The sequence below is a fragment of the Sander lucioperca genome, chromosome 20, assembly GCF_008315115.2.
Source record: "Sander lucioperca isolate FBNREF2018 chromosome 20, SLUC_FBN_1.2, whole genome shotgun sequence".
Classification (NCBI taxonomy): Eukaryota; Metazoa; Chordata; class Actinopteri; order Perciformes; family Percidae; genus Sander; species Sander lucioperca.
In genome coordinates, this window is record NC_050192.1 from 25,024,548 (window position 1) to 25,049,502 (window position 24,955).

A 24,955-nucleotide genomic window follows, 5' to 3' on the forward strand; every position below is an offset into this window, starting at 1 on the left:
ACAGAAATTTGCAATCATTTTATTTTCATTCACAGAATTACAACATGGAATCAGAAGTCCTTTATAATCTACAGACTACAGAATTAGCAGGGTGCTGGAGCCTCCTGCACAGAGTTACAAAGGCTGTCGTATACAGTGATAATTTGATTAACAAGTTAAATATATTACATTCTAATTACCAGGTATCATCTGCATTACAGTCAAAATAAAATATTTATCTTCATATTAAAGTGCCTACATGGTGCATGCTCCTTTTACACCCCCCCCCCCCCCCACAACACCACCAACAACCCAGTCATTAGCCAAAATATACTTTTCAAGCAAGAAATATAAAAAGAATTTCTCGAGGAAAGCAAAAGAAATAAAAATAGCCTTCAGCAACCAAATCCTTGGTAAACAAATACAACTTGTGAAGGCTGCACTTATTTAATGTGCACATGACAGGCAGACAGAACTACACTGAAATCTTATCAGGGGTTGTGTGAACTTTCTCTTTTAATATTTCAGACAAGTTTTTCCTTGAAGAAATTAATCTTCAGTTTACAATTCTTTTCCCAAAATCTTTGTGTTGTATTCCAAATATTTATAAGCAATTCTCAAATCAAACAGACTACAGAGGACCAATTATTTTCAAAAGAACCCTCAATACAGCTTTAAAATCTCTCCATTTAAATACTTAGAAAAAGCAAAGTGTTGCCACCCGAGAATGAATGTAACTGAGTTTATCGTGGAAATATGATGAGTTGTCTCAGGTAAAGATAAAAGAGGAGGAAGACTCAGATTAAGGTGCTAACGTAGCTCCTGTTGTCGTGGATGCTTGTAATGATGGAGGTCTAGTTGATGCAGTCCATGATGTGGATCTGCAGGGAGTCCAGGTCCGGCAGGATCTCATTGCACTTGGGACAGGCGTGTTCGGGAATGTTCCCCTGATGCTGCCAGTCAGTACCTGAGAGTCAAGAGACACTGATCACAATCTGAACAGTGTTCCAGTTACACTGAACTGAGCTGTCAATCCTGCACTCCCTTCCAGACTGTGTGGTATGTTGCAACAAGTTCCACCAATCACGTTTTAGGTGTTATACAGTCAAGATGGTTAAATGAAGATGGTTAAATGAATGGTTGCACATTTGGAGAAATACACTTATTCTCTTTCTTGTGGAGAGTTAGATGAGAAGATTGATACCACTCTTGTGTCTGTACGCTAAATATTAAAATAGAGCCAGCATCCGGTTAACTTAGCTTAGCATAGCGTAAAGACCGGAAACAGAGGGAGACAGCTAGCCAGGCTCTGTCAAAACATAAAACTAATACTTCTAAACTAACTATAGTAACTATACTAGCATGTTATATCATGTTTGTTCAATCCATACAAAAACTAAAATGCAAAAACTGTGTGGTTTTACGTGGAGTAATGTGCTGGAAATATTTTTTTTTTTAGAAAGGAAGTATGACTGGAAGGCTATGCTCAGGACATAAAAAAAAAACCATGTGTACCTCTTCCAATCAGACTAGCGCCAGCTCCGTGTGCATTTCCTCCCTGTGACACATGTCTCCTCTGCATCTCGTTCAGCGACCGCCTGCGGAGAAACACAAGAAAAAGAGGCGTCTCAGACCGCTTCCAAACTAATTCTGGTGCAGTTCATTGATAGTATTAATTTGTTGCAACGTAGAGGATTTTAGCGGGAACTCAAAAGCTAAACTACTATTAAATCTAACTGCTGTTCGTGAACTGTCAAGAAAGCGATCTTGTATAAGCAAAATACATGTATATATTTATGCAAGATTATTTGGTAACTGTGGTAACATGTATGCAGCACAGGTTTCTCTAAATGGGTTCATGTGCCACTGAATGAATGGCTAACTAGTCAGGTCTTCAACTTCATGTTTACAGCTCGGTTACAGAGTGAAAAGGAACCAGACAAGAACTAAAAGGAAACTTTACGGGTGTAAATCACAAGTTCACGATACTATATTATATTGATCCTTTGGACAACAATACGATTTTTGATTGAATTCCGGGGACTGTGATCACTATGAGATAATATCATATGCCCATTTAACACAGTTTTATATCAACTCACGAAAAGCAACTAAAATATGATTGAACTAAGCTCTTCCAGACATGTAAATGAAAAAAAACTATTTTTTGAATAGAAATAAATATAAAGTGGGTATTTCAAAATAAAAGGCACATCGAAAAGATAATATGTATCGGTATTTTCACTTTGCATCGACGATATTGCATCGTTGATCACTGAGTCAATATTGTTAACGCACATAGGAACAATGTACTGTATCTTTTTTAATGAACTGAACTCCAGGTGTAAAAGCAAACTTGGTTTTCTGTTTGATTCTATACCTGCCCAGTGAATCCATCTCTTCCTGCAGGTGGTTGTTCTGCTTCTTTACATACTCCAGCTGAGCAGCCAGACGCTCCCTCTCTTCGTGGAGTTTCTCCCTCGCTGCTCGCTCTGCGTAGAAGTCTGAGGAGTAGACCTCTGCCTGCACACAGAGTACCAAAAATTGCCAAGTTGGTTATGTGGACTTCTGATACTTAGGATCCAATACTAGGGTTAACTAAACATCGATTAGCAAAGCAGATGATAAAACATTTTTTACAGCCACTGACCTGAGCCTGGAACACAGATATGGTCTGCAGCTCCTCCTCCTTCTTGTAGATCTCCTGCTTCATGTGATCGATTTGGTTCTGTTTAGCAGCCAGGGCCTCTTCAGCGGCAGTCAGCCGCTCCTGCAGCTGGTCCACCACCTCCTTCTGCACCAGCTGAGACTGCACAACCAGAGGGCAAAGGTCAAACACGTCCAGCTCTCATTTCTAATTGTTTATTCTTATAACTGCATAGGTTTGGTGGAAATAAGATAAAAGTACATTGCGAAAAGGGTCCTCATTATGCGATATGAACTAACCTCTCTCTTCTTCTTCTCCTCTTTGAGTTCATTGTAGTCTTCAAACAGCTTGGTGTAGGCATCCTTCAGCTGGGCCAGGTTGTTCCTGTGAGGGGAGAAAGAAGGGGGTTACCGGTAGTCTCACATTGCCAGACCACAGCTCTGTGTTGATTTACGGGATGGGAAAAAAAACGTGCTCTAGTTTATTGGTATTTCTTTAAACCAATCACAAGTTCTCAGAAATCAACTGGAGTTTAGAATTCCAACACAAAGAAATCGGAAGGTAACGGACATCCGGCTGAAATTAAAGATATCGGGGGGAATTTCCGGTGGCACCTGAACAATGCAGAAGTGGAACGTCGTAGATATAGACTAGGTTACCGGTGACTCAGTGTGTGTGTCCAAATATATGTTAATCACTACTGGGAAATAGAATATGATGGGAACTCTGTTCCAATGCAAATAATTTCCATAAATATTTTTACTGTACTGGAGAGAAAAAGCAGCTGAGATCCACATTAACATGACCAGTCAATGTCTCTGTATATGTGTCGCCTCTGACCTCTCCTCCCCAGCCTTCCTCTGCTCCATCTGGCCCTGAGCCTGCATGCTGTCCACCTGCAGCTTGAGGCGGTCGTTCTCCGACTGAACAGCCTGCTTCTCCACCAGCTGAGCCTTTAGAGTGACCACGTCCTGCTCCACCTCCCGACATCTAGACACAAAGAGAAAATGAGAATATGTACAGGTCAAGTTTAAGCATAGGAACAGTGATTAAAAGAGAAACACTTTTGTATATCTGTGTTTGCTTTCCTTTAAAAGATCCAAACAGGATTTCCCTGGAATTTGTTTACACAGTTCAGGTATACTGTAAAACACATAACGGTGGCCTTAGACCAAAGAAAGCAATCCTGCGATTTTCTGCAGGGTGTGGGAGTGTCACCAAATGGCCCATTGTGTTCTTTAACCCCCCCCCCCAGTCTAGAGTCTAGTTGTGAAGCACAACTAGACTTTATACTTCACAATTATTGTTTTCCATCAGATCGTTTAAGGCTCTGACACAGCAACCTGACGGCCGACCTTCGGCAGAAAAGGCAGTCGGACTGACTGCCTCCCCGAGTCAATCCAAAAAGTGCCTCGGAACACAACGAAGCGACCACGACTTGAGCGTACATTCTGCGCTTGCGTGAGACGTAATATGTCTCCATAACAGCAGGCGGCGCTAATCTGTACTATCGCCGAGCATAATGGCGGCTCGTTCGAAATACGATCTCACATTTTACGAAGATAGTTCACCGAAACGTGTTTCTGAAAACATTTTAAGCGAGAAATAGGCCATGCAGTTGCTGAATCGGTCTTCATTTCAGATCGACAAAGGTCAGTTTAAAAGATTTTCGCCAGATTTTGAGAGGCTTTAGTCACGCTCATCCCGCTCGTCATTTCCGGGTTAGCACTTCACCAATCAGATTGGCCGTTGAGTCTGACTGCCCGCCTTCCGATTCAACATGTCAAATCGGCCCAAATGAAGGCCGACGGCACGGAACACATGGAACAGACTCGAGTCACTGACCTCACCAGACTGTCCGACGGCCGATAATCGGATCGGTGTGTCAGGGCCTTTAAAGATCTTGACATTTCCAACCGTCCTTGAATGCAGCTTCATTTCACGGAGAAAGAGCCAGAGGGACTGTGCTTTGTGCTGGAGCTTGATGCAGGAAACAGTCAGCTGTTACGCAAACTCGTTTTTTTACCCTCATAGTGTTTTAAAACTTTGTTGTGGCAGCGACAGAGGTAGTGATGTTACGGTTTACTGTCAAGTCTGATCGCCGGTTACATGACTGGCCATCACAGGGTGACGTCGGGTTGCGTTTCTCTAAGAGTTGTATTTGTCTCAACTTTTCGTCGCAGGCTGCGGCGGTCTTTTACCGGCTCCCCCCTGCGGCCCCCACCACCGCAGCCTAAACACACTACCCGCATTCAGAATGAATGGGAAGAGAATACATCAAAGCTATAGTGTGTAGTTTCTGTCGCCCCCATGAGGAATTCTAAGTAATGACAAGAACACTGTCAGCGCGTGCGTGATCACGGAAGGCTGTGGACGCACCGACTGTGCGGCCTATCCCTCCTCCACGCAGTAGCTAGTAGCCAAAGACGACACGGAGGATTAAAAAGACATGATGGACTCTTCAGAATAGGTAATTATCTTCACTCGAGCTTCTGTGCGGGGTCACCGGACGCCACAATCTTCTGAACACAGCCATACTGAGAGATACAGAGAGAGTTTTGTGGAGGCGATAGTCTTAAACAGCTTTGTAGCAACTCATTTGGCAATGGCTTGAATGTAACGGACGTTCATTAATATCAAAAAGTTACACACTAGAGCTTTAAAGACAGGTGGGAACAAGAGGGTAATCTTACTTATATCAGACAAGGTCTGGCTTGTGTATGTGTATGTATGTGTATGTGGTGGCCTAACCTGTCCTGCAGGTTCTTCTTCATGCCTTCTGCTTCATCCAGCTTGCTCTGGGCCTGCTGCAGTTCTTTAAACAGTGTTCTCATCTGACACTTCAGATTCTCCACCTCAGATGCTGCCTGAAATATATTTTAATAATGACAGACGAGCATTATGATGAGCAAACTGAACATTAAAAACATCAGTGGACCGTCTGCCAGGTATGGTTGTAATGTCAGAGATCAACGACAGTAAACTTCAAAATTAGGTTATTTAACAGCAACCGGTTGTCAGAATCTCATATTGCAACGCTACAGTTAAACTACCTGTCTGAATTACATTATTCTTTCACTACAACAAACTGCTTTTAGTTTTAGTATTTTCACTTTTGAGTAGATACCTTGTCCTCTTTCCCAGAATCCTCCTTGGTCTCTGCTTGGGTCTGTGTTGACTCCTCCACATTAGACTTCCTCTCTTCCAGCTCTCTAATTCTGTTGGATCATTTGTTTCAAAAACGGTCCAAAATGTCAGAAAAACACAATACAAAAAAAAGATTAGATTAAAAAAGAAAAAAACATTGTGCTTCAACAAAAAAACAAAACAACAATTTGGTCCAGTTTACAAGAAAACAGTACCAGGAACCACTGACAGCCTGCCTTGCTGTTTCCTGATGCTATAAACACAGAAGAGTTTCAACTGCCGTGAAGATAGTAGATCAGAGATATTCAACAGAGGGTCCGGGACCCTTAGGGGGTCCTCAGAGTTACTGCAGGGAGGCCCCAAGTTATTGTTTAATCAAAAAAAAAAAAAGGTTTTACAAAAAGTTAAAATATGTCTGAAAATATGCATAAACACGAGTCCAACATATTATAAGCAAAGATAAATCAGCCTATTTGTGATTTGTTTTCAAACTTACACAACATTGATGACAGACTACTGGCCTGTAGGTAAGGTAGCCATCCACAGATACAGTTAAGCTTCAAGGATATACTGCTACATGTATGTTTAAAGTGCTCATATTATGTTTTTTGACTTTTTCCCTTTCCTTTATTGTGTTATATATCTTTTTTGTGCATGTAATAGGTTTACAAAGTGAAAAAGCCCAAAGTCCACCCCATAGGGACTTACCATCTCCAACAGAAAACACTGTTCACAAACTGCTCCAAACAGCTCTATTGTAGTCCAGCCTTTACTTCAGAGACAAACGTGGTCACTTTGTAACACACGTTATAATGCTCACCTAGCTGCTAGCGTGGCACTCCCTCATACTCTGCTTCTGACTGGCTAGTAGTCCTTACCTAGCTACTGCACATGTGCGACTCCCAACAAAGATGGAACAGAAGTGAGATGTCTCACTCTGTAGCTAAAACAGAGAGCTCAACACACAGGGTGAAAAGAGGAGCTGCAGCAATGTGCAGTATGACAAAAATATGGTGTTTTTTGAAACTTAAACCACATAAACCTATTCTGATATAATGATGAACCTGAAAATGAGCATAATATGAGCACTTTAACATTAAAACATGATGTATAATATATGAATAATTATTATTTTAACTTAGTATTGTATGCACTACAAAAAGGTATGTGTATAGGGTTTAGGCAGCCCTATACGTTATTGTAGGCCCAATTAAATATGCAACTTAAATTTATACATGTATTTGTAGTTCGGGGGGGGGGGGGGGGGGGTATGGGGGCTGCAGTAGATTATTTAGTGGTGAACTAAATACATTTTTATATTATTAAATACATTTTTAGATTATTTAGTGGTGAACTGCTCCTTTAAGTTGCAGCCCTCTAACCTGGCAGAAGAAGCCTGCAGCTCGGCTTGCAACCGCTCGGCGCGCTGCGTCTCGTTCCTCAGTGACTGGAGGAGCTGGCTGATAGTCATCTCCTTGCTGTCCAGCTGGGATGCCGTCATGCTCAGTTCCGGACGTCTGCTGTGTTCCGAACCACACGCATTGTTCGTGCCGTCTACACCTCCATCCTGAGAAGAAAAACACCCAGTTACATCTCAAAAGCTTGTTTTACAGCTGTGTATCTTTTCATAAAAAATAAAAAAATAAAAATCAGAATGCTTTATGACTGTATTGTTATTGAAATCTGATCTGGATTTCTTTAAACTAGCGTGTAATAATTTTAGAATGAATAAACACTACTCTGCTTGTCTAAAACAGCATGGGTGGGGGGTTAAAGTGGAGACTTGTTGTGTTAGTGAGGCCTTTCCATGCTGAATAGAAGATAATTCAGAGGGAAAAACTGATTGTATAGAATTGTCTGTCTAATTTCTTTAATGTGTGTGTTTGTGCGTGTGTGTGTGTCGCTCTTCACCGAGACTCTGATGATCTCAATGAAGGAGTCGTCTTGTGAGTTGTCGGCTCTCAGCTGCAGCTCAGAGTTCATGGCCACCAGGTCGTTCTTCTCTGCCTGAAGGCGAGCAACCTGGGCACGCAGGGCAATCAGCTCTGCACTCTGATTGGATTTGGATGACACCGCCTGGAGATGACATCACACGTCATGCAGAATATTATGTGGTTAATGGGTTAATTTTGTTACAATTTGACAGAAGCTTAAATCTAGTGCAACTTCATGTAGAATCAGCCAGATAAAAGTCTCATTAGGAAATGTATAATATAAAGATCATTTAAAAAATGTTAACATAGGAACATGGCTCTTAGCTGCTTTGATAAATAAACAGAAAGCAGTATCAGGTTATACCCTCACCAGCAAGCCTCCCCCTGTCCTCCCCTCCTCCTCCGTCCTCTTGCTCAGTTCCAGGGTCAGCTCCTCCATGCGGCCCCGAGCCTCCTCCAGCCTGCTCTCCAGGAAGCCCCGCTCCTCCCGCTGCTTCTCCCGCCACGCAGACAGACCCTCGAAACGCTCCTTCATCGTCAGGTTGGTCTGACGCAGGGCCTCTGAGCGAGACACACAGATGGAGAATTTGAATAAATTGTGCAAGCCAAGTCATTTGAATTACGACCCTTTCCACAGCTATTATGCCTTCCCTGTCCCAACACACTGCTCCAGCTGCTCATATCACACCACAACTGGAAAAAACTCCACCCTGACATGAGCCGTCAGGAACTCAACGTTCACTGACCTTTGACCCTCGATACTTTGCCCTAACCTGATAAGAGTATTAAGTCTGGAACAGACTTCTTTATTGTGGAATAGTGCAGGAAAAACAAAACAAAAAGCTCAAATAAAAACACATTTTCTTCAGCTCTGAACCACACCTACTCTCACCTTTCAGGTCTCGGTTCTCCTGGATGAGGATGTTCATCTGCTGCAGGGTTTCCTCCAGCGCACCCGACTGACCCGCAGAGCAAGAGACGTCGCCATTCATCACGGGGCCTCCTGACGCCATGACGCTGAGAGGGAGAAAATGAAAGAAGATGCCGAGATGTTTGATCTTGTATGTAGTTTGATTATTGATACAATATTGCTAATGACACTGTAACTGTCAGGGGAAGTTGCCCAGTTGTAATAGAAATGAAAATACAGTTGACATCTTTTAGCTCTAAAATGTGAAGAAGAAGATGAAGAAGAAGATTTAAATATATGGCAACGTGAAGACCCACTACCTCGTCTCTCCATCACTTTAACATGATTCATGTAAATTCAAAAAAATAAATAAATGAAAACGTGTAGCAGATTTTCTCTTTGGAATATTAGACTTATAATCCGTGTGGAGACTGTGGGATTTACTTTATACAATGTTGATTCAATTCAGAGGTAATTACCATGTAGTCTGGGCATAATCATGTCCACAGGAACAACTCGACTGAGGCCATCTCGTTTTTATTTGATGTATTTGCATGCCAGAATTGAAAACAAAGTATAAATATAGGTAATTTAGACTATTATGAAACACCAATTAATTCCCTTCTGTCTTATTAACTTTACTTGTGTGTTTTCATGTCAACAGAACACGTAAAAAAAACCGCTCCATGCTTAGCTACATCACCAATGACTCAGTGATTCAGCATGCAGCAGCAGACAAGGAGCATACAGCCGGAATTATCTCCCCATCACATGATAACTTAATTACATTACAATAAAAGGGGGCTGTATGCTAACCACACTGTGGTCTGCTTCTGCCCTCACACAATGGCCAAATGACAGACACTAATAAATAATAATATAGGCTAATATCACGGTTAACTGTAACTCCGTTTAGGGATACGACAGTGAATACCAGTGGGATAAATGCTACTTTAAAACCACCACTGGATACTACAGACACACTGCCGCACTGTGACAATGTTATGGATGTATGTTTTAATATATGTTCGTATGGTTTTACTTTCACTTTCTTCAGGTGGGCCTATCCGGTGTGCGACACCTGGTATAAACACTGAAAAGTTACAAGTAACTTAACACAACGCGGATATGGTTTAATCTGAGCCAAACTGCGTCACACCAAACGTTAGAAGCACGTATAAATGTTTAACTCACCTGCAGTCAACTTCGGAACTAAACACAGTCTGAATGTTGACTCCAAACGCAGAAACACCCGGAGAAATGGCAAAATGTGTCGACCAACCTTGTACTGAACTGCTTCTGGTTCAGTTCTGGTTAGTAACGTTAACAACGTCAAGTCACGTACGGAAACCGAGCACTTCCGGTGATTGTTTTCGAAATAAAATCACACTTTTTTTTTTTTTTGTCTTCAAAAGGGTACACGAATTGAGCATAACTTTTGCCAATCATTTCTATTCGATTATGTTTTTAAAGGGCCTTTTTTTCTTAGAATGAGATACTATTCTAAGTTGTTTTTTTTATTGGCCATTAATGTTATTTAGCCACATAAAGGCTAACTGTCACTGAAAGAAACAGGGAAAACAGCAACAATGAGATGGAAAAGAGAAATTAGTATAAATTAGTAACAGCTTGAGTCTTATACAATTTAGCCGATAATATGAAACAACGTAATATTTTAATGTGTATTTTCTTGAAAATGATTGAATTATGTTGCATTTAATCTAATGATCCCATTCCTCATTATTAAATCATGTGATAAATCTTCACGTTTCATAAATAATGTTTTGTTTTGTTTTTTACTCAACCTCATTAGTCTAATAATATATTGACACATAGCTATATAGTCGAACTTCAAGTTCTAGCTCTTATTTTGAAAGCGCATTTGCCTTACTTCCTATCCTTATTGAAGGTCTGACACTGTCGCTGGCTCGACGCAGCTCTGACTTGTAACGAAGGTTTTCATTTCCTCGAAGTGACGTCGCAGAGCAGTGAAGATCTGAGTATAAACGGCAGCAGCGCACTTTGGAGCAGACGGTCACATTTTATTGCTGTTCATATTTACCCTCAATTCACATTACTTTGGGGAAATGTATTGTTTGGATTCACTCAATGTGATATAAAGCTTTATTCAGACTATATGATAAATTTAATAAACAAAAAAAAAAACGGCAGAAGCGCATGAACAGACCCGCTGTGCCGAAACTGTCTCTGTGTGCCGACAGGTCCATCCGCTTGTTTTACTCATCAGGGCAGATGAGGGCGGAGACAGCCATCAGCTGACTGCGGGAATTCCCTTCAGGAGTCACCTTGCAGAAACTGGAGACTCCCTAACCCCTCCTGTCAGATTTAGCTGACACATATTACAACAATGAAGACATCATGAATCCTGATGTAATACCTGACAATATCATTAGGCTATACAAAAAGGTCACTAGGCTATAGTAATAAAAACCAAGCATCTCTATTTTTTTGTTGTTGCTTTAATCCAAACGTGTGTAGGCTACAAAACGCCCATAAAGGCAAATATAATACATTACAGCATTTATTCGATTATTTAGATGATCTATTACAGGGGTGGCGAACCTGTGGCTCTTGAGCCGTATGCGGCTCTTTGCCTGCTCCTGTGAGGCTCTTACTGTGTGGCTGGGGGCTGTGTCATTGGTTGATTGTTGTTTTTAACTTTTCTGAAACATACAGTATTTCAGATAAGTAAAAAAAAAACACACATTTGAATGCATCTGCCAATACATTTGCCAATTATTTTAAAATGGAAAATAATGCAGCAGAGTTTTGAGGACAGATTCTGCAACCTGAGAAAAAACAGGGGCCACAGATCACCTTCCTCGTTAACCCTTTCACTGCTGAATCCGATTGTTTGAAAGCCCCTTTAGTGACAAATGAGTGAGAGAGTTCTTCGAGTGGCCACAACCGAGTTCAAGCAAGACCTGAAAAGGACTGTGGATAACAAAGACTGTCAGATTTCCCACTGAGTCAATCTAAGTGAGAAAAAAAACTATGAAAACTGCTATGTATAATGACTGTCATTAGATCTGGAAGACACTGTTGCTGTTGTAGTGTGGACGTGCATGTTTTGTGTGGCTTTTTGCTATGGTGCGTTTTTTTTTGTGGCTCTTTATACCTAACTGGTTGGCCACCCCTGATCTATTATATAAATAGGACAAATACAGGCCTACACATGCTGTTTTGTCAGTGTCCATTAGATGGCAGTGTTTTCTAAGCAAAAATCCATAGCTGTAAAAAGTCACACCACTGAAATGTTTGGCTGTCGTTAAACGAAACAGCCTGAGTAGCAATAAGGTCATTCTAGTTTATCATGAGCTATTTTGGGGCCAATCTGTCTGATATTATATGCAGAATTTTAAAACAGGAGCAGCTGATAGATCCATACAGAATGTTCTCTGGCACGTCATGATTTCTGTAGTAGATATAGTAGAGATTTAGTAGCCTATTGAACTGATTACGAGAAATGTACAGTCATAATAATGAATGTCGTTATCCTAATCTTTATCTCATGTGTTCCACTGCAGACTACTGTTATCCATCAGTGATGTCATTGTGAAATGTATCCAAATTATTCACTTTGAACCTCTTTAAAGAAGAGCTTCTCCTGGACATGCTCTCCAACAGTAGAAAGCGCTTTCATACTTCACTGGCCTGGGACATTTGGGTTTTCCCTCTAGATGCTTTTAAGAGCGCTATCGGGAAAATGGAAACTTCTTAAAAAAATGCATATAATGCAGAGTTTCTGAATTCAGTCTGATGATGACATTGACTGGTGAAAAATCTTGTGATAAAAATGTAATGTTTGCGGTTTTCCAGAAAAGCCACTATAGAATAGGCTACTATTTGTTTAGAAAAAAAAAAAAGATTTATGGATGAAGCCTACTATTTGTTTTACAATGTTAAGGAAATTATCCAGTTCATGCATTTATCCAGTATCCAGTTATCAACCTTATCGATATTTTCCGAATAATAGCACTTATGCGCACCAACCAGTTCACGTGGAAACATCAACTGTCGGAGCGTCACAATAGTCCTTGAACGCAGCACCCGTGCGCCTTGGTGAAGTGTGTCGCTCCCAGCGCAGACAGACAGATGAGGTGGAAACACTGGAAACACAGCAACAGGTTGGAGTAGTCTAAATTTCTGCGAATTGATTGGACTTTTGAGTTCTCTTTAAAAGTCTGGAGGTGAAGAGATCTGAGTTTATGCAAGTTAAATTAATGGGCAAAGGAACTGTGGTCGAATGTTGTGCAAAAAGTTATTTTGGCATAGGCATACTTTTAAGAGTTTTTGGTCAAGTAACGTTGGAGCATCCTTAAGCGTCCAGGTAACCATCACGCGCGTTTAGTTCTACAAACGCAGCATTTACAACTCACTTTTTGCAGCTTGTATGTTTGAAGAGACTGTCCTCCAGCATAAAACAGCCAATTTTGATCGAATACGAAATTACCACTTTTCTTCCGTCAAGCATCACCACAGGGTTTACAAACTGACAGAAGCTTGTAACCCTTCTCGGGCCATTCAGGATGTTGTCCATGGCTGTCCTCCTCGCAGCGCTCGGCGTTTTTGCGCATCTGGGCACTTTTACGCACGGGTGCCAGCTCCCCTCCGAATGGCGGCCGCTGAGCGAGGGCTGCCGGGCGGAGCTGGCGGAAATCATCGTCTACGCCCGGGTCCTGGCGATCCACCGGGAGCCCCCGGGCGGCGGGGCGGGCAGCCTGTATAACTCGCTGCCCTTCGGGTTCGGGTATGGGTACGAGGGCGCGGAGGAAGGGCTGCTGTACTCTGCGGAGGTGGAGATGCTGTGCGACCAGGCCTGGGGCAGCATGTTGGAGGTGCCCACTGGATCAAGGCTCAACCTGACCGGACTGGGCTACCTGTCCTGCCAGTCCCACACCGTGATGGAGAACTACTCCTACTTCTTCTTCCTCAGGTGAGGTGCAAGGCCTGGACTCATTTATCCAAATAGTTTCGACAAACACACATGACTCTAAATATGTATTCAACTTACAGCAGCCTAAAATTGAGTTTCATTGCTGTCACAAAATTTCGTTTTGCCAGACAGAAATGCATTTAGCAAAATAGAACTTTAAATTAACACTCCAATAACTCTTCAGAGTTCTTGTATTTTATCAGTCAGATTTAAAAACAAGACAACTGTGTTTAAATATAATGTTGAGGTATACCACTTGAGGCTGCCTAAGTACTTTCCATTAAGTGAGATTTGAAATGTCATACTATTTGTTCACAACATCTATCTGACAGCTGTGGTTGCTATATTTGCAAAAGAAAGATTTTACAATGCAAAGCAAACTACAGGCTCATTAAATATGATGCTTTTCTAAACTGTGAAATGCATTGACCTATGGAACTTACAAAACTGTATTTCATTTGGTTGTTGCAAATTCATAATGCAGCTATACAACCCATTAGGGCTGCTCCCTCTTAGTCGATTAGTCGACTAATCGGTCGTTTTGGTCTTAGTCAACTTAGATTTCTTTAGTCGATTAGTCATGTTTTATGCTTTTTTCATGCTGAATGACTTATTTCCAAGAAACGTACGAGGACATCTCTGGTAAACACAAGAATTAAAGTGGTGCTTTTGCATGACTCTTTGCAGAGAAACTCAGATTTACAGATCTGTCGATTAAATCAACTAATCGATTAGTCGATACAATTGAATGAGTGTTAGTCAACTAAGAATTTCTTTAATCGAGCACAGCCCTACAACCCATTGATTCCTGCAGCAGCTTCAGCTTTCTGCTCACAGTTTTCTTGTTTATCTGCTGCGCAGGATGGATGAGAACTACAACATCCTCCCCCATGGTGTCAACTTCCAGGACGCCATCTTCCCAGACACGTCCGACAACAGGCGCATGTTCTCCAGCCTCTTCCAGTTCTCCAACTGCACCCAAGGGAGCCAGCCTTTCCACACCTTCAGCCCTGAGTGGGACAACCAGGAGGACAGCAGGGTAGGGCAGCACATTGTTTTCACCACACACACCTTTTCATGTATATAGTACAATGTTATCATGCAACTGTTCTCCCTTTGAATGTCTAAAACCAAGAATTATTACCCTGAGGACTGCCATGCAGCATGATTGGATAGTTGAGTGCCATAGTTATACTTGCTGCTTCCTTAAAAACAAAAATGACTCCCATCTCCTTGTACAACCTCATTACTGTCTGAGAAAAATAAGCTAAAAAAGTCTCTCCATCTTCAGTCAGGTCAGCTTTTTAGTAAGTAAGTAAGTAAAATTTATTTATAAAGCACTTTTCACAGATAAAATCACAAAGTGCTGTACAAAAGAATAGGTAAAAACAAACAATATAAAATGTATATACATATGTAAAATTAAAGTGACACTAGTGAAAACCCATCAACCAAAGGCTTTCCTAAATAAACATGTTTTCAGATCCTTTTTAAAAGAGACAACAGAGTCTGCCAGACGCATGGACAGGGGCAGGGCGTTCCACAGTCTGGGAGCAACAGACTGAAAAGAGAGGTCCCCTCGGGTCTTATAACGAGTCTTAGGGACTACAAGCAAGTTCTGGCCAGAGGACCGAAGAGTCCGGCCAGAGAAATACGGCTTCAAAAGGTCCAGGATGTACTGTGGGGCCTGACCGTTTAAGGCTCTGAAAGTCAGCACTAAAATCTTAAAATCAATCCTGAATTTTACAGGGAGCCAATGGAGAGCCAACACGACTGGAGTGATATGAGACCTTAGGTGTTTAGAGAGGATGTAAACAAACCCGACACTATCTTGTTACCATGGAGATAACAGATTAACAGTCCAGACGAACAGCATGGTGCAGGGAACTGGAGGTGGGGGGGGAGTAAGAACTGTGGTTGAGGTTTTGAGTTTTTTTTAGTAATATATGCAGTTTCAGTTTGTTTGTTTGTGTGTGTGTGTGTGTGTGTGTGTGTGTGTGTGTGTGTGTGTGTGTGTGGACACCTAATCTTAAATTGAGTTGTGACTCTGCTGACAGGAATGTGGTGAGGATCAGTAGAAACACAGTTTAACTACTATCCTCTAGCACAGTGCAGAGCTACACACACACACACACGCACACACACACACACACACACACACACACACACTCACTCTGATACGATTCCCAGCATGTGATTGGTCACATGCAATCACATCCCAGCCAGTTGAAAATCAAAGCAATTTCTGATTGGCCAAGGTCCGTCCGTCTGGCTCCTCAGGCAGACAGGATATTGGCCATCCTGAGGTCAAAGATCAAATAGCAGGGATCCAAATATTTGACAGGCAGCAGTTTGGACGTGTGTCAGTCAGCAGTCTTGATGTACATCATTAAGCAAAATCTGCTTAACTATGACCAGATATAAGCCTGTCAACAGAAGAAGAAAGGGCTGCAGGATTTATCAATACACCTTCTCTGAGTGAGTCAAGCAGGTCGCTCTACGGACAAGACGGAACACGGCGGCTGGAGACGGAGCTACACAAGTCTTTGCCCTCATTTTGAAAAGTTACCAGGGCAACTATAGATGTTGAAGAGGTTTTCACTCGGTGGCACAGTGTCATTACAGTCACTTCAAATTCATCATATTTGTATCCGAGTTGTAGACTTGAGACTTGAACTGGAGTTAAGTCACAAAAATGAGGGCTTGAAACATGGCTTGGACTTAAGTGCTGTAAGATTTGACTTCATTTAGCGCTGACTCCTTAAAGACTTGAATTGATCAGTTAAAAACTGAGACTTTGCTTTCAAGTCTCCAATTTTGAACTGTTGTATCTTGGAAGGATAACATATAAATAAGATAGTGACAGACAGGCCTTGCATGGCCACAAACAGGCTTGTACTTTGTAGAACCTCACGTCAGCTACCTCATGTCGGCTACATTTTGTCTCAATATAATGATCAGCGTTGAGAGACCTGAAAGACTTACAATTGACTTGCAATTCCTTACTGAATACTAGGGATTTGAAGGCGTCAGACTTTTATTTGGGGATGGGAGGACAACGTGCTCTGATTTAATGGCATTTCTTTAAACCAATCAGAATCACCATGGGCGGTGCTGAACTCCACACAGAGCCGCTGCAAAATATTCGTGCGAGAGGAAACTCAGATTGGACAGATTGTCTGGATTTACCCTGCAGAGATCTGAGGAGCAGTTAACCATAGTCCTCATAAATCCACCGAATTTAATATTCCAACACAAAGAAAGTGGAAGGAAACGGAAAATACATGCATCTGGTGGAATTTCCTGCAGCACCGGAGCAATGTGGAGCTCAAAGGATATAGACTACGAATGACGCAACTCTTGACTTGAATCGTGACTTCACTTGTCACAATTGTCCTGAGACTTGACTCAGACTTGACTCCATTTGTCTCCATTGACTTGAAACTTGGCTTCTTGGACTTGTTTCAAATGAGTTTTGACGTCACTTTTTTTCAAAAGACTTGAGACCTGAATTGGGCTTGCCCTGAGGGACTCCATTGACATGACATGACACTTGCATTGATTTCGTTTTTCTTTTTAGATTTGTGTCCGCTGACTTGAGACTGGACTTTGAAATGTCTCCATTGCCTTGAGCCTTGACTTGGACTTAACCTCCACTGACTTGACCTGCTACCGCCATTGACTTGAAATCAACTCAGGCTTTGTATCCAGAAAACCAAACAGTAATACTGATCTAACATCACACAGCAGCTGCACCATTTGCATCAATATAGTAGCTGTGAAAAATCAATACATTCGCACCTATGTGTGTAATTTGGGACAGGAGATGTTTAAATGTACATCTATGAGCATCACTACAGTAACAGTCAGGATGTTGCACCTTGATCCTGACTGACCTGCACACTGCCTGCAACAGACGTTTGAAAAGCCATGGTTAATTGGATTTGGATTGGATTTATGGCATTGTTGTTATTGTCAACAGTCAGAACTGCAGAACTAAATCAGGAAATGTCACAGTGGTGTGGCGTCTTCGAGTTTGACCCGCAGGCTCTGAGCTATATCGTCAAAGGGCCAGGGGTCAGGGTTAAACACACTGATCATTTAGACGACGAGCACTCGCACGTAGAGGCCGCGACCCTCAGGCAGGGCGGGACAAAACAGGTGCTTCAGGAATTTACGGCAGATGATGAGATGGAAGGACCTTCTTCTTCCCCTTTATGTCTCTTCTTTCCCATCCACATTTCCCTGCCATTTTTATCAGATTTGAAGCAAAAGAAAAACACTCTTTGCTTTCTTTCCTTCTGCTTTGCTGGGACTGTAATTAAACTTAAATTAAAAGCAACAAGATCCAATTTCTGATTACACTATCTAAATATCCATCTATCTCCAAAGGATCTTGAAAGTGTTTCCCTAGCTGCATCACTCCCTCAGTGCTTTGAGGTTTCGAGACATCATTCAGCTGGAGTCCAAACACAAAACATGCCTTAAAATTGGAGTTGGGAGTCCGTTGGTTTCAGCCTCGTGGGAACCAGATGCCCCTCCAGAAGGATAAAAGAGAGACTTACTCCACTTTTCTGCCAGAACCTTCAATTAACTTCTGTTAAAGCCTCCTCTTATCAGCAGCACTCAGAGCAGCTTTTACCATGACACTGCTGTAAGCCCACCGTTCATCTGTTCGACCTATCCTCATACAACGATTCATATATCTTACGATAAGTTATGCACACTTTTTCGTGCGTTATGCAACGAATATCCAGGAACAAGAGCAATCAGTGCGCCTGCCAAGCCCCTGCAGTGCAGAATCTGTTTCGGCAAAAACAACCTACTCGGTTAGGGTTTAGAAAAGATCGAGGTTTGGGTTGAAATAAGTATGTTTGTTACGTAACTTATGTACATGGTGTTAAGGACGTAAGTTACATAACAAAAGAAGGTGAAAATAAGTCAACGTTGTCTTTTGCTTCCACACAGGACACGAACAGTGGTCTCCTGGGTGAAAGTCTTGAAAGTTTGTTTGAACCATTCATCCCTACGCGGACTTTGTTGCTCTTTATATTATGTCACCTGACTTCCTCTTCGGCGCCCGTATCCGGGATATTTTAGATTCCATTTTGTACTGATTCACAATTACGTGTTATATATGAATGAAAAAGTGCATTACTTGTCAGGTATAAGTACGGACAGTGAATGTGAACAGCCCGATCTGTTTAATACAGGTTTCCTATTCCTTCTCAGATATTCTGTCTTTTTTAAATTTTCTTTTGTGCCCTTTAGCCTGCACTTGATAGCCCACAGCAAGATAGAGACAAATTCCCCAAACACTTTTTAATCAGCACATTTCCATGTTTACATGCACTCTAATGATTTGATTATAACCACAGCGAGAGAATACTCTGGTTGGAATAGCCATGTAAACACCTTTTACAAGTTTTCTGACTCTCATTAACATTTTATGAGGATGCCTAGAGCAGAGTTTTCAAAAAAAAAAATTCAGCCAAGAACCTCTTATAGGATAGGATAGACCTGGGACCACCTCATGTTTGTCTCTTGGAATAATTTGACGTAGCCTATTTTTTACACTTGTATCATCTTATTTATGTGAAAGAATTACACAAGAGAAATGTAGGCTATTAGATACGATATTAGACATGTATTATGCAGATTCTAATATTTTGATTTGTTAGATTAAAACATAATCTATGAACTGTTATAGATTTAAAAAAAAAAAAAAAGTAATATTATTTGTTGAACTATAAAGCCTTTTGCCGAAAATATAAATACTTTTCGCGGACCTCCTGGCAGAGTGCGACAGACCCGACTTTGAGAATCCCTGGCTTAGAGGGATAAAAGGAGGACAACACAGCCAGCCTGTTTCACTCAGTAGTTAGGCTCCCACTTTCCCCGTCTCGTCTGTTTTCTTCTTCTCTCTGCCTCCCTTTTGTTCTTTTATCTCTTCATCTCTCACTCTCTTTTTGTCTGTCTTCTAATCACCCATCCCTATTCACACACACACACACACACACACACACACACACACACACACACACACACACACACAGTCTGCAGAAATAAATGAGCAGTCAGGTCAGCCTGGACACACACAAAGGCCCGTCTAGCAATCCCTTCAACCCCATTAGGCCTACTCTCTCTTTTCTTCATATTTCTTTTTCTTTCTTTCTTTCTTTGTCTATCTGTTGATGAATGAACAATACTGAACAACACATACTGTCATCTGATAAGCATCATGCAAAAGCTCCAGCCTTACGTTTTGCTCATTATGAACCGATGCTTCCCTCATGTGATTGGTCAGTGAGTAGGAAGAGGTGGAAACTGCAACACAAATTGACCTCTGACATTACACAACTGATGCAGTGATCTATCCAACTAAAGCGATCCATCGAACTCTTGCCTCTCTGCTGTCGACAGTAAATGGTAGACATTAAAATAGGCCATGTCTTACATCTGTACAAAAGATGTGTATTTAGTCCATATTTGACCACATATGTTACATGTTAGAGAACTAAATATGTTTTGAACGTTGTTCACATTGTCAGTAGCATGTCAATGTTTCAGCAAGTAGTAAACGCAACACTAACCTTAAAAAGTTGAAATGGCGATCATGTTTCTGGCTGAGTCATTCCATTATTTTTATTTATTTTTTTAACTTTCTTTGAGCTTTGTTTTTGGTCTCCACCAACTCCTGAAGGAAATATCTGGCTTTGCAGCTGGTAAATGGACCTTTTTCACAGCAGACATTTTGACTTGTCATAGTAGGAAAAGCACAGCTGAAATTGATAACCTTAACGATGGCTCAGTTCCATCAAGTGTCCCAGTAAGCTATTTCAGTGAGTCAGCATGAACAATACCAGGGCCTCTCCTAAGTGGAATGCAGCCATCATTAATGGTTTGGAATACACCTGTGCTTTTCCTAGGGCTGCACAATTAATCGCAATTGTATCGAAATCGCAATATGGACTAGTGCAATATCCAAATCGCAGGGGGGTGCAATATTTGTTAATGGCAAAAAGTGTGTCAAACCATTCTGAATGAAGTATTGTGGTGCTGCAGAGACGTCTCGGCCTACAAATCGTATCCTACAGACTAAAGGAAGAAATCTTTTGTTGGTACAGATCCTCGCAAAAATCACACTATAATCATTTTAATTTCTTTCAATGTTAATAATTACAAAGTTACAAAAACGATCATTCCCTCCAATATCGTGAATCATATCGCAATCACAATATCAGTCAAAATAATCACAATTAGATATTTTCCTCATATCGTGCAGCCCTAGCTTTTCCTACTATGACATATCAACATGTCTGCAGTGAAAAAGGTCTATTCTCCACTGTGTTTAACAGCTAGTAACTAACTGTGTCGATAACTTTCTGCTGAGGCTGGAAACCATGATGAGAGCGGTGAGACTCAACCAGAACAGCAAAGTTGCTGCCCCTAAAACCAAAACAATGAACTGAAAGATGCTAAAATGCTCCAGAGCAAAGTTGGGTGTTAATTATATATATATATATATATATATATATATATATATATATATATATATATATATATATAATATATATATATATATATATATATATATATATATATATATATATATATATATATATATATGTGGGTTCGTCACAACAAGCAACTTTTTTTTTTTTTTTTTTTTTTAATGCAGTCTTTTTATTCCATTGTTAGTGTGACAGTGCAGCTTTAAATGTATTTGAGTGGATTTTGAATATATGATGATCTCTCCTCCTCCATATTCTGCAGTCTTGATAGAGTTATGGACAAAAGAGACATTGTCTTTCTGTGATAAAAAAAATTGTTACACTTGAATTTGAGGACATGTTGTACATGCATGTGTGTCTTCACATGTCCTCTAAATACTGTTTATACAGATGATGCTAAACAGCAGGCAGGTAACACCCGGATGTTTTGACAGGTGGTGTGTGTGTGTGTGTGTGTGTGTGTGTGTGTGTGTGTGTGTGTGTGTGTGTGTTGGGGGCGCCCCACTGAGAGCCTTCCTATGAGCATGAGAAAGGGTTCAAACTGTTACAAACAAAAAAGTTACATCATCTGGATTCGACTTGTGTTTGGATAAATGGGAAGAAAAATACTTCCCTTAAAGGGTCAGGTCACCCAAATAAAAAAAATAAAAAAAGGTTTAGTTTACCTTTGTTACACGTGTGTCAAAAGAAATGCAACTACCTTTGCATTTAATATATGAACATGCTAAATCTTTGCATATCAGAACAGAGTCAACAGTACATTCTACTTGTTAAATATTCAAACTAAATATTTACCCAAGAGTGATATCTATCTTCTCATCTTACTCTTGGCAAAAAAAAGAGTGTATTTCCTAAACCTTACTGCAATAACATTATAGTTCTCAAAACTGGTGCCAAGACACACCTTAGAATATGTTTAAAGCAACCACTGAGGCCATCATCATCTGTAGCCATCTGAGGCTGGTGTGAACAGGCCACAGCAAGTTCATTTGACGGTATGGGAACTTGTTCATTGCCAGGTGGGGCAAAAAAAAAAAGTACTGTAGCTATTTTCTATCAGTGATATACTTTATGTTGTTTCAATGCATTTAGTAAAGCCAAAATATTCATACACTGACTCAAATACAGAATACACTGTCGACACACAGCCACTAGTGACACTGGTATAGGCTTGCAGTGCCACAGCACTGTGGAGTAAGGTCTGGCTGCACCACAGTTATATTCTGGGATAGAATAATAGAATAAATAGTCTCTGGAAGGAACTTGTTTTGGTGGAACATTTGCACCCCGCAAAAGAACCACATATAACGTTAAATAAAGTTAACTGTTCACACAATACAGTAATGTGAGCTATTTAAATTAGCTGGATACAAAGTTAAACGTCATTTGCTCTTAGCAGTGTATCGGTATGTACTTTGTCCATAGGAATCCCACCAATCAGTCCCAAAAAGTCCCAGTTAGATAGTGAATGTCGTCATTTTCAGCGTATAGCTTGCTAGCTCGAAGTTTGTTGTGGTTTCCCAAAGCGAAGTGATTTTGAAAACGGCCAAAACGTCCCAGTTAGAGGCTAAATGCCATGAACATATTCTTTGTAAATCTTTACAGCCATTCCCCGAAAGAACCAAGCAGGCCTGCTTCGTTGCACGATCCAAATGTTCTTCAATTACTGGCCATTTTCAGCGTGTAGTTTGCTAGCTCGAAGTTTGTTGTCGTTTCCCGAAGCGAAGGGATTTGGAGACCGGCAACACACACAGAGAGCGGAAGGTGAGGGACATGTCAGGCAATTATCCTGCAAATGTACTTCCGTTGATCCAGACCACTGGTGTTGTGCCTTTGTTAGCAAAGCACTAGTGGCACACAAGGAACAATTAGCATTAACCATCAACTGAGGGGACATTTCCTAGGTTTGTATGTTCCTCTGACTAAGTGCAGCAGAACATGAACTCACATGCGTTCCCCACTGTGACTAAGAGAGCTGTTAACCCTGAGGTCATCTGTGCTCTACCAACGAGATGGAAAATTAGGGCCCCCAAAATATCAAAGTATGTGACCCTGGAATTGTCCGGGAGGGAAGGGAGCTCCATGTGCATTTATGTTACACAGACACACGTAAACTCTGTCCCCTCGTGTTTCTGCACTGGTAGTAGGCAGCCTGTGTGGATAAATGTAAATGACGAGGGTCAGGACCTCCATTTTTATTCCCCCCTCCTCTCTCCTTCCAAGTATAAGGGAGAGTAAGGGAGAAATAACAACACTGTGGACATCAAAGCGAGAAAGACTTTTTCCTTTGCTCAAAGAGGCTGCTGGGAAAATCCCATCCCCAGTGCTCCCACACTACACAACCAGCTGACAAAGATGGCAACTGGTGGTTTACAACAGTCTGGTTTGCCTGTTAGGAAAACAACCCTTCCTGTACTATATGTTAACTTACTTTCCCCTCTCCTTCCCGTCTCCAGCTGCTGTGTTCCTCGGTGCAGGCCGCGCTGTTCGAGGAGGAGGAGCGAGGCCGCAAGATGCAGGAGCGCCTGGCCGCGGCCGAGCGCAGGAACCGGCAGCTGAAGGAGCGCGTTCGCAAGGCAAAGCGCTCCCTGAGGAACGCCCGCAAGGCCGCGCGCAAGGCCCAGCAGGAGGCGCAGGAGCTGCAGGAGAAGCTGAAGGCTGCAGAGCGCAGGGTGGGACACCACCTCAACGCCATAACACAGGAGGAGCCTCCACCCGGGCGTTACGCAAGCACGACGCTACGCAAGAGGATGCAACTTTAACTAATCCAACACCTGCCCCAAACTGGCAACCCACCTGGACTGAAAACTGGCCGCGGAGAGCGAGAGACTGCTGGGCGGTCTCTATGTAAGGGACAAAGAAATAGCAAATTACACATATGACTAAACACACTAATAATCTACATAGGTTTTTTTTTGTTTGGTAAATACACTACTTCTTCTCTCTTTTGTTTCCCTGATTGCTGTAACACAAGAGTAATGGTAAGAACAGTTCCTGGTCATCTGACCAAAGAACAACAATTTTCCTGAAAGGGAATCAAACATTTATTTTCCCGATGATTACTCTTGCAGGTGGAGCAGTGCTGTAGCTCTGCTGCCTTCTACAACTTCAGGTTCAGTTGCGGCTCTGTGCTCTTCCCAGGCCGTGATCACATAGGATGGAGGGTTTTGCTCCGGCACAAAGCAAAGCCGTGAGCGAACAACAGTAACAGCAACAGCAGGAGTTTACTGTATTATCGGAGTGCTGGTTTTCCCAACCTGAAGTAAAAGTAGTTTCAGTTTTAAAACAAAAGAAAGTCATGGATAGGTCTGTTTATGCTGGAGCAAGACAATGAGAACTAAAAGCGGCACACCACCTATTTTATATGTCAAAGTCACTTTACGGTTTGGTTGGACGGAGAACTACTCAGCCTGTGAAACAGGTGTATAATATCTTTTGTGGCTCTGTCGGAGCTTTGTCAATTCTTAAAAATAACCCAAGTGATGTCATTGGGGTTATCTTGGTACGTTTGAAAGTGTTACCCATTTGGGGCATGAAGTTTGAACGACATACATGTTTACAAGGTAGGGTCAGGTCGGAGGCAGTGGTGAAAGGAGTATTCAGATCCTTTACTTAAGTAAAAGTACTAATACCACAATGTAAAAAGACTCTGTTACAAGTAAACATCCTGCATTGAAAATGATACTTAAATAAAAGTATGTAAGTATCATCAGGTAAATGTACTTAAAAGTATTAAAAGTAAAAGTACTCAATGCAGAAAAATCCTCACATTATAGAAACTACAACGATCCAAACAGTTCTGTCAATCAACTAAGTGTTTAATGGTGTAATCATTTCAGCTGGACTTGTAGGCCGTTATATTGCTGG

General features: G+C 41.5%; 3 protein-coding genes and 1 long non-coding RNA gene across 5 annotated transcripts in view; 2 read left to right on the plus strand and 2 right to left on the minus strand.

The window, feature by feature from the left end:
* Positions 1–3: 3 nt before the first annotated feature.
* Positions 4–20,189, minus strand: optn (optineurin). Of its 2 annotated transcripts, none has more exons than XM_035995829.1 (13): positions 20,168–20,189; positions 8,600–8,724; positions 8,078–8,268; positions 7,685–7,849; positions 7,156–7,340; positions 5,754–5,844; positions 5,378–5,493; positions 3,467–3,616; positions 2,926–3,010; positions 2,630–2,788; positions 2,360–2,502; positions 1,495–1,577; positions 4–946 (listed from the first exon to the last, which is right to left on the minus strand). In XM_035995829.1, the coding sequence occupies exons 2-13, from the start codon at positions 8,718–8,720 to the stop codon at positions 834–836; spliced, it is 1,602 nt and encodes a 533-aa protein (XP_035851722.1). In that variant the 5' UTR covers positions 8,721–8,724; positions 20,168–20,189; the 3' UTR covers positions 4–833. The 2 variants fall into 2 exon arrangements, with proteins under 2 accessions (XP_035851722.1, XP_031162192.1); XM_031306332.2 differs by lacking the exon at positions 20,168–20,189 and adding an exon at positions 9,812–9,974.
* Positions 5,824–6,238, plus strand: LOC116054669. The gene is made up of 2 exons (XR_004106116.2): positions 5,824–6,088; positions 6,138–6,238. It is a non-coding gene; the product is annotated as an uncharacterized LOC116054669 (long non-coding RNA).
* On the plus strand, positions 12,708–24,553 carry ccdc3a (coiled-coil domain containing 3a). The gene is made up of 3 exons (XM_031306108.2): positions 12,708–13,574; positions 14,436–14,613; positions 23,545–24,553. Exons 1-3 carry the CDS (start codon positions 13,168–13,170, stop codon positions 23,848–23,850), a joined length of 891 nt encoding a protein of 296 aa, XP_031161968.1. The 5' UTR covers positions 12,708–13,167; the 3' UTR covers positions 23,851–24,553.
* The window catches only part of camk1da (calcium/calmodulin-dependent protein kinase 1Da), an 86,236-nt gene continuing 81,470 nt past the window's right edge, over positions 20,190–24,955 (minus strand). Inside the window, exon 12 of the transcript XR_004895977.1 lies at positions 20,190–20,200. The gene's annotated coding sequence lies outside the window, so the exon portion shown is untranslated. The remainder of the gene's footprint in view (positions 20,201–24,955) is intronic.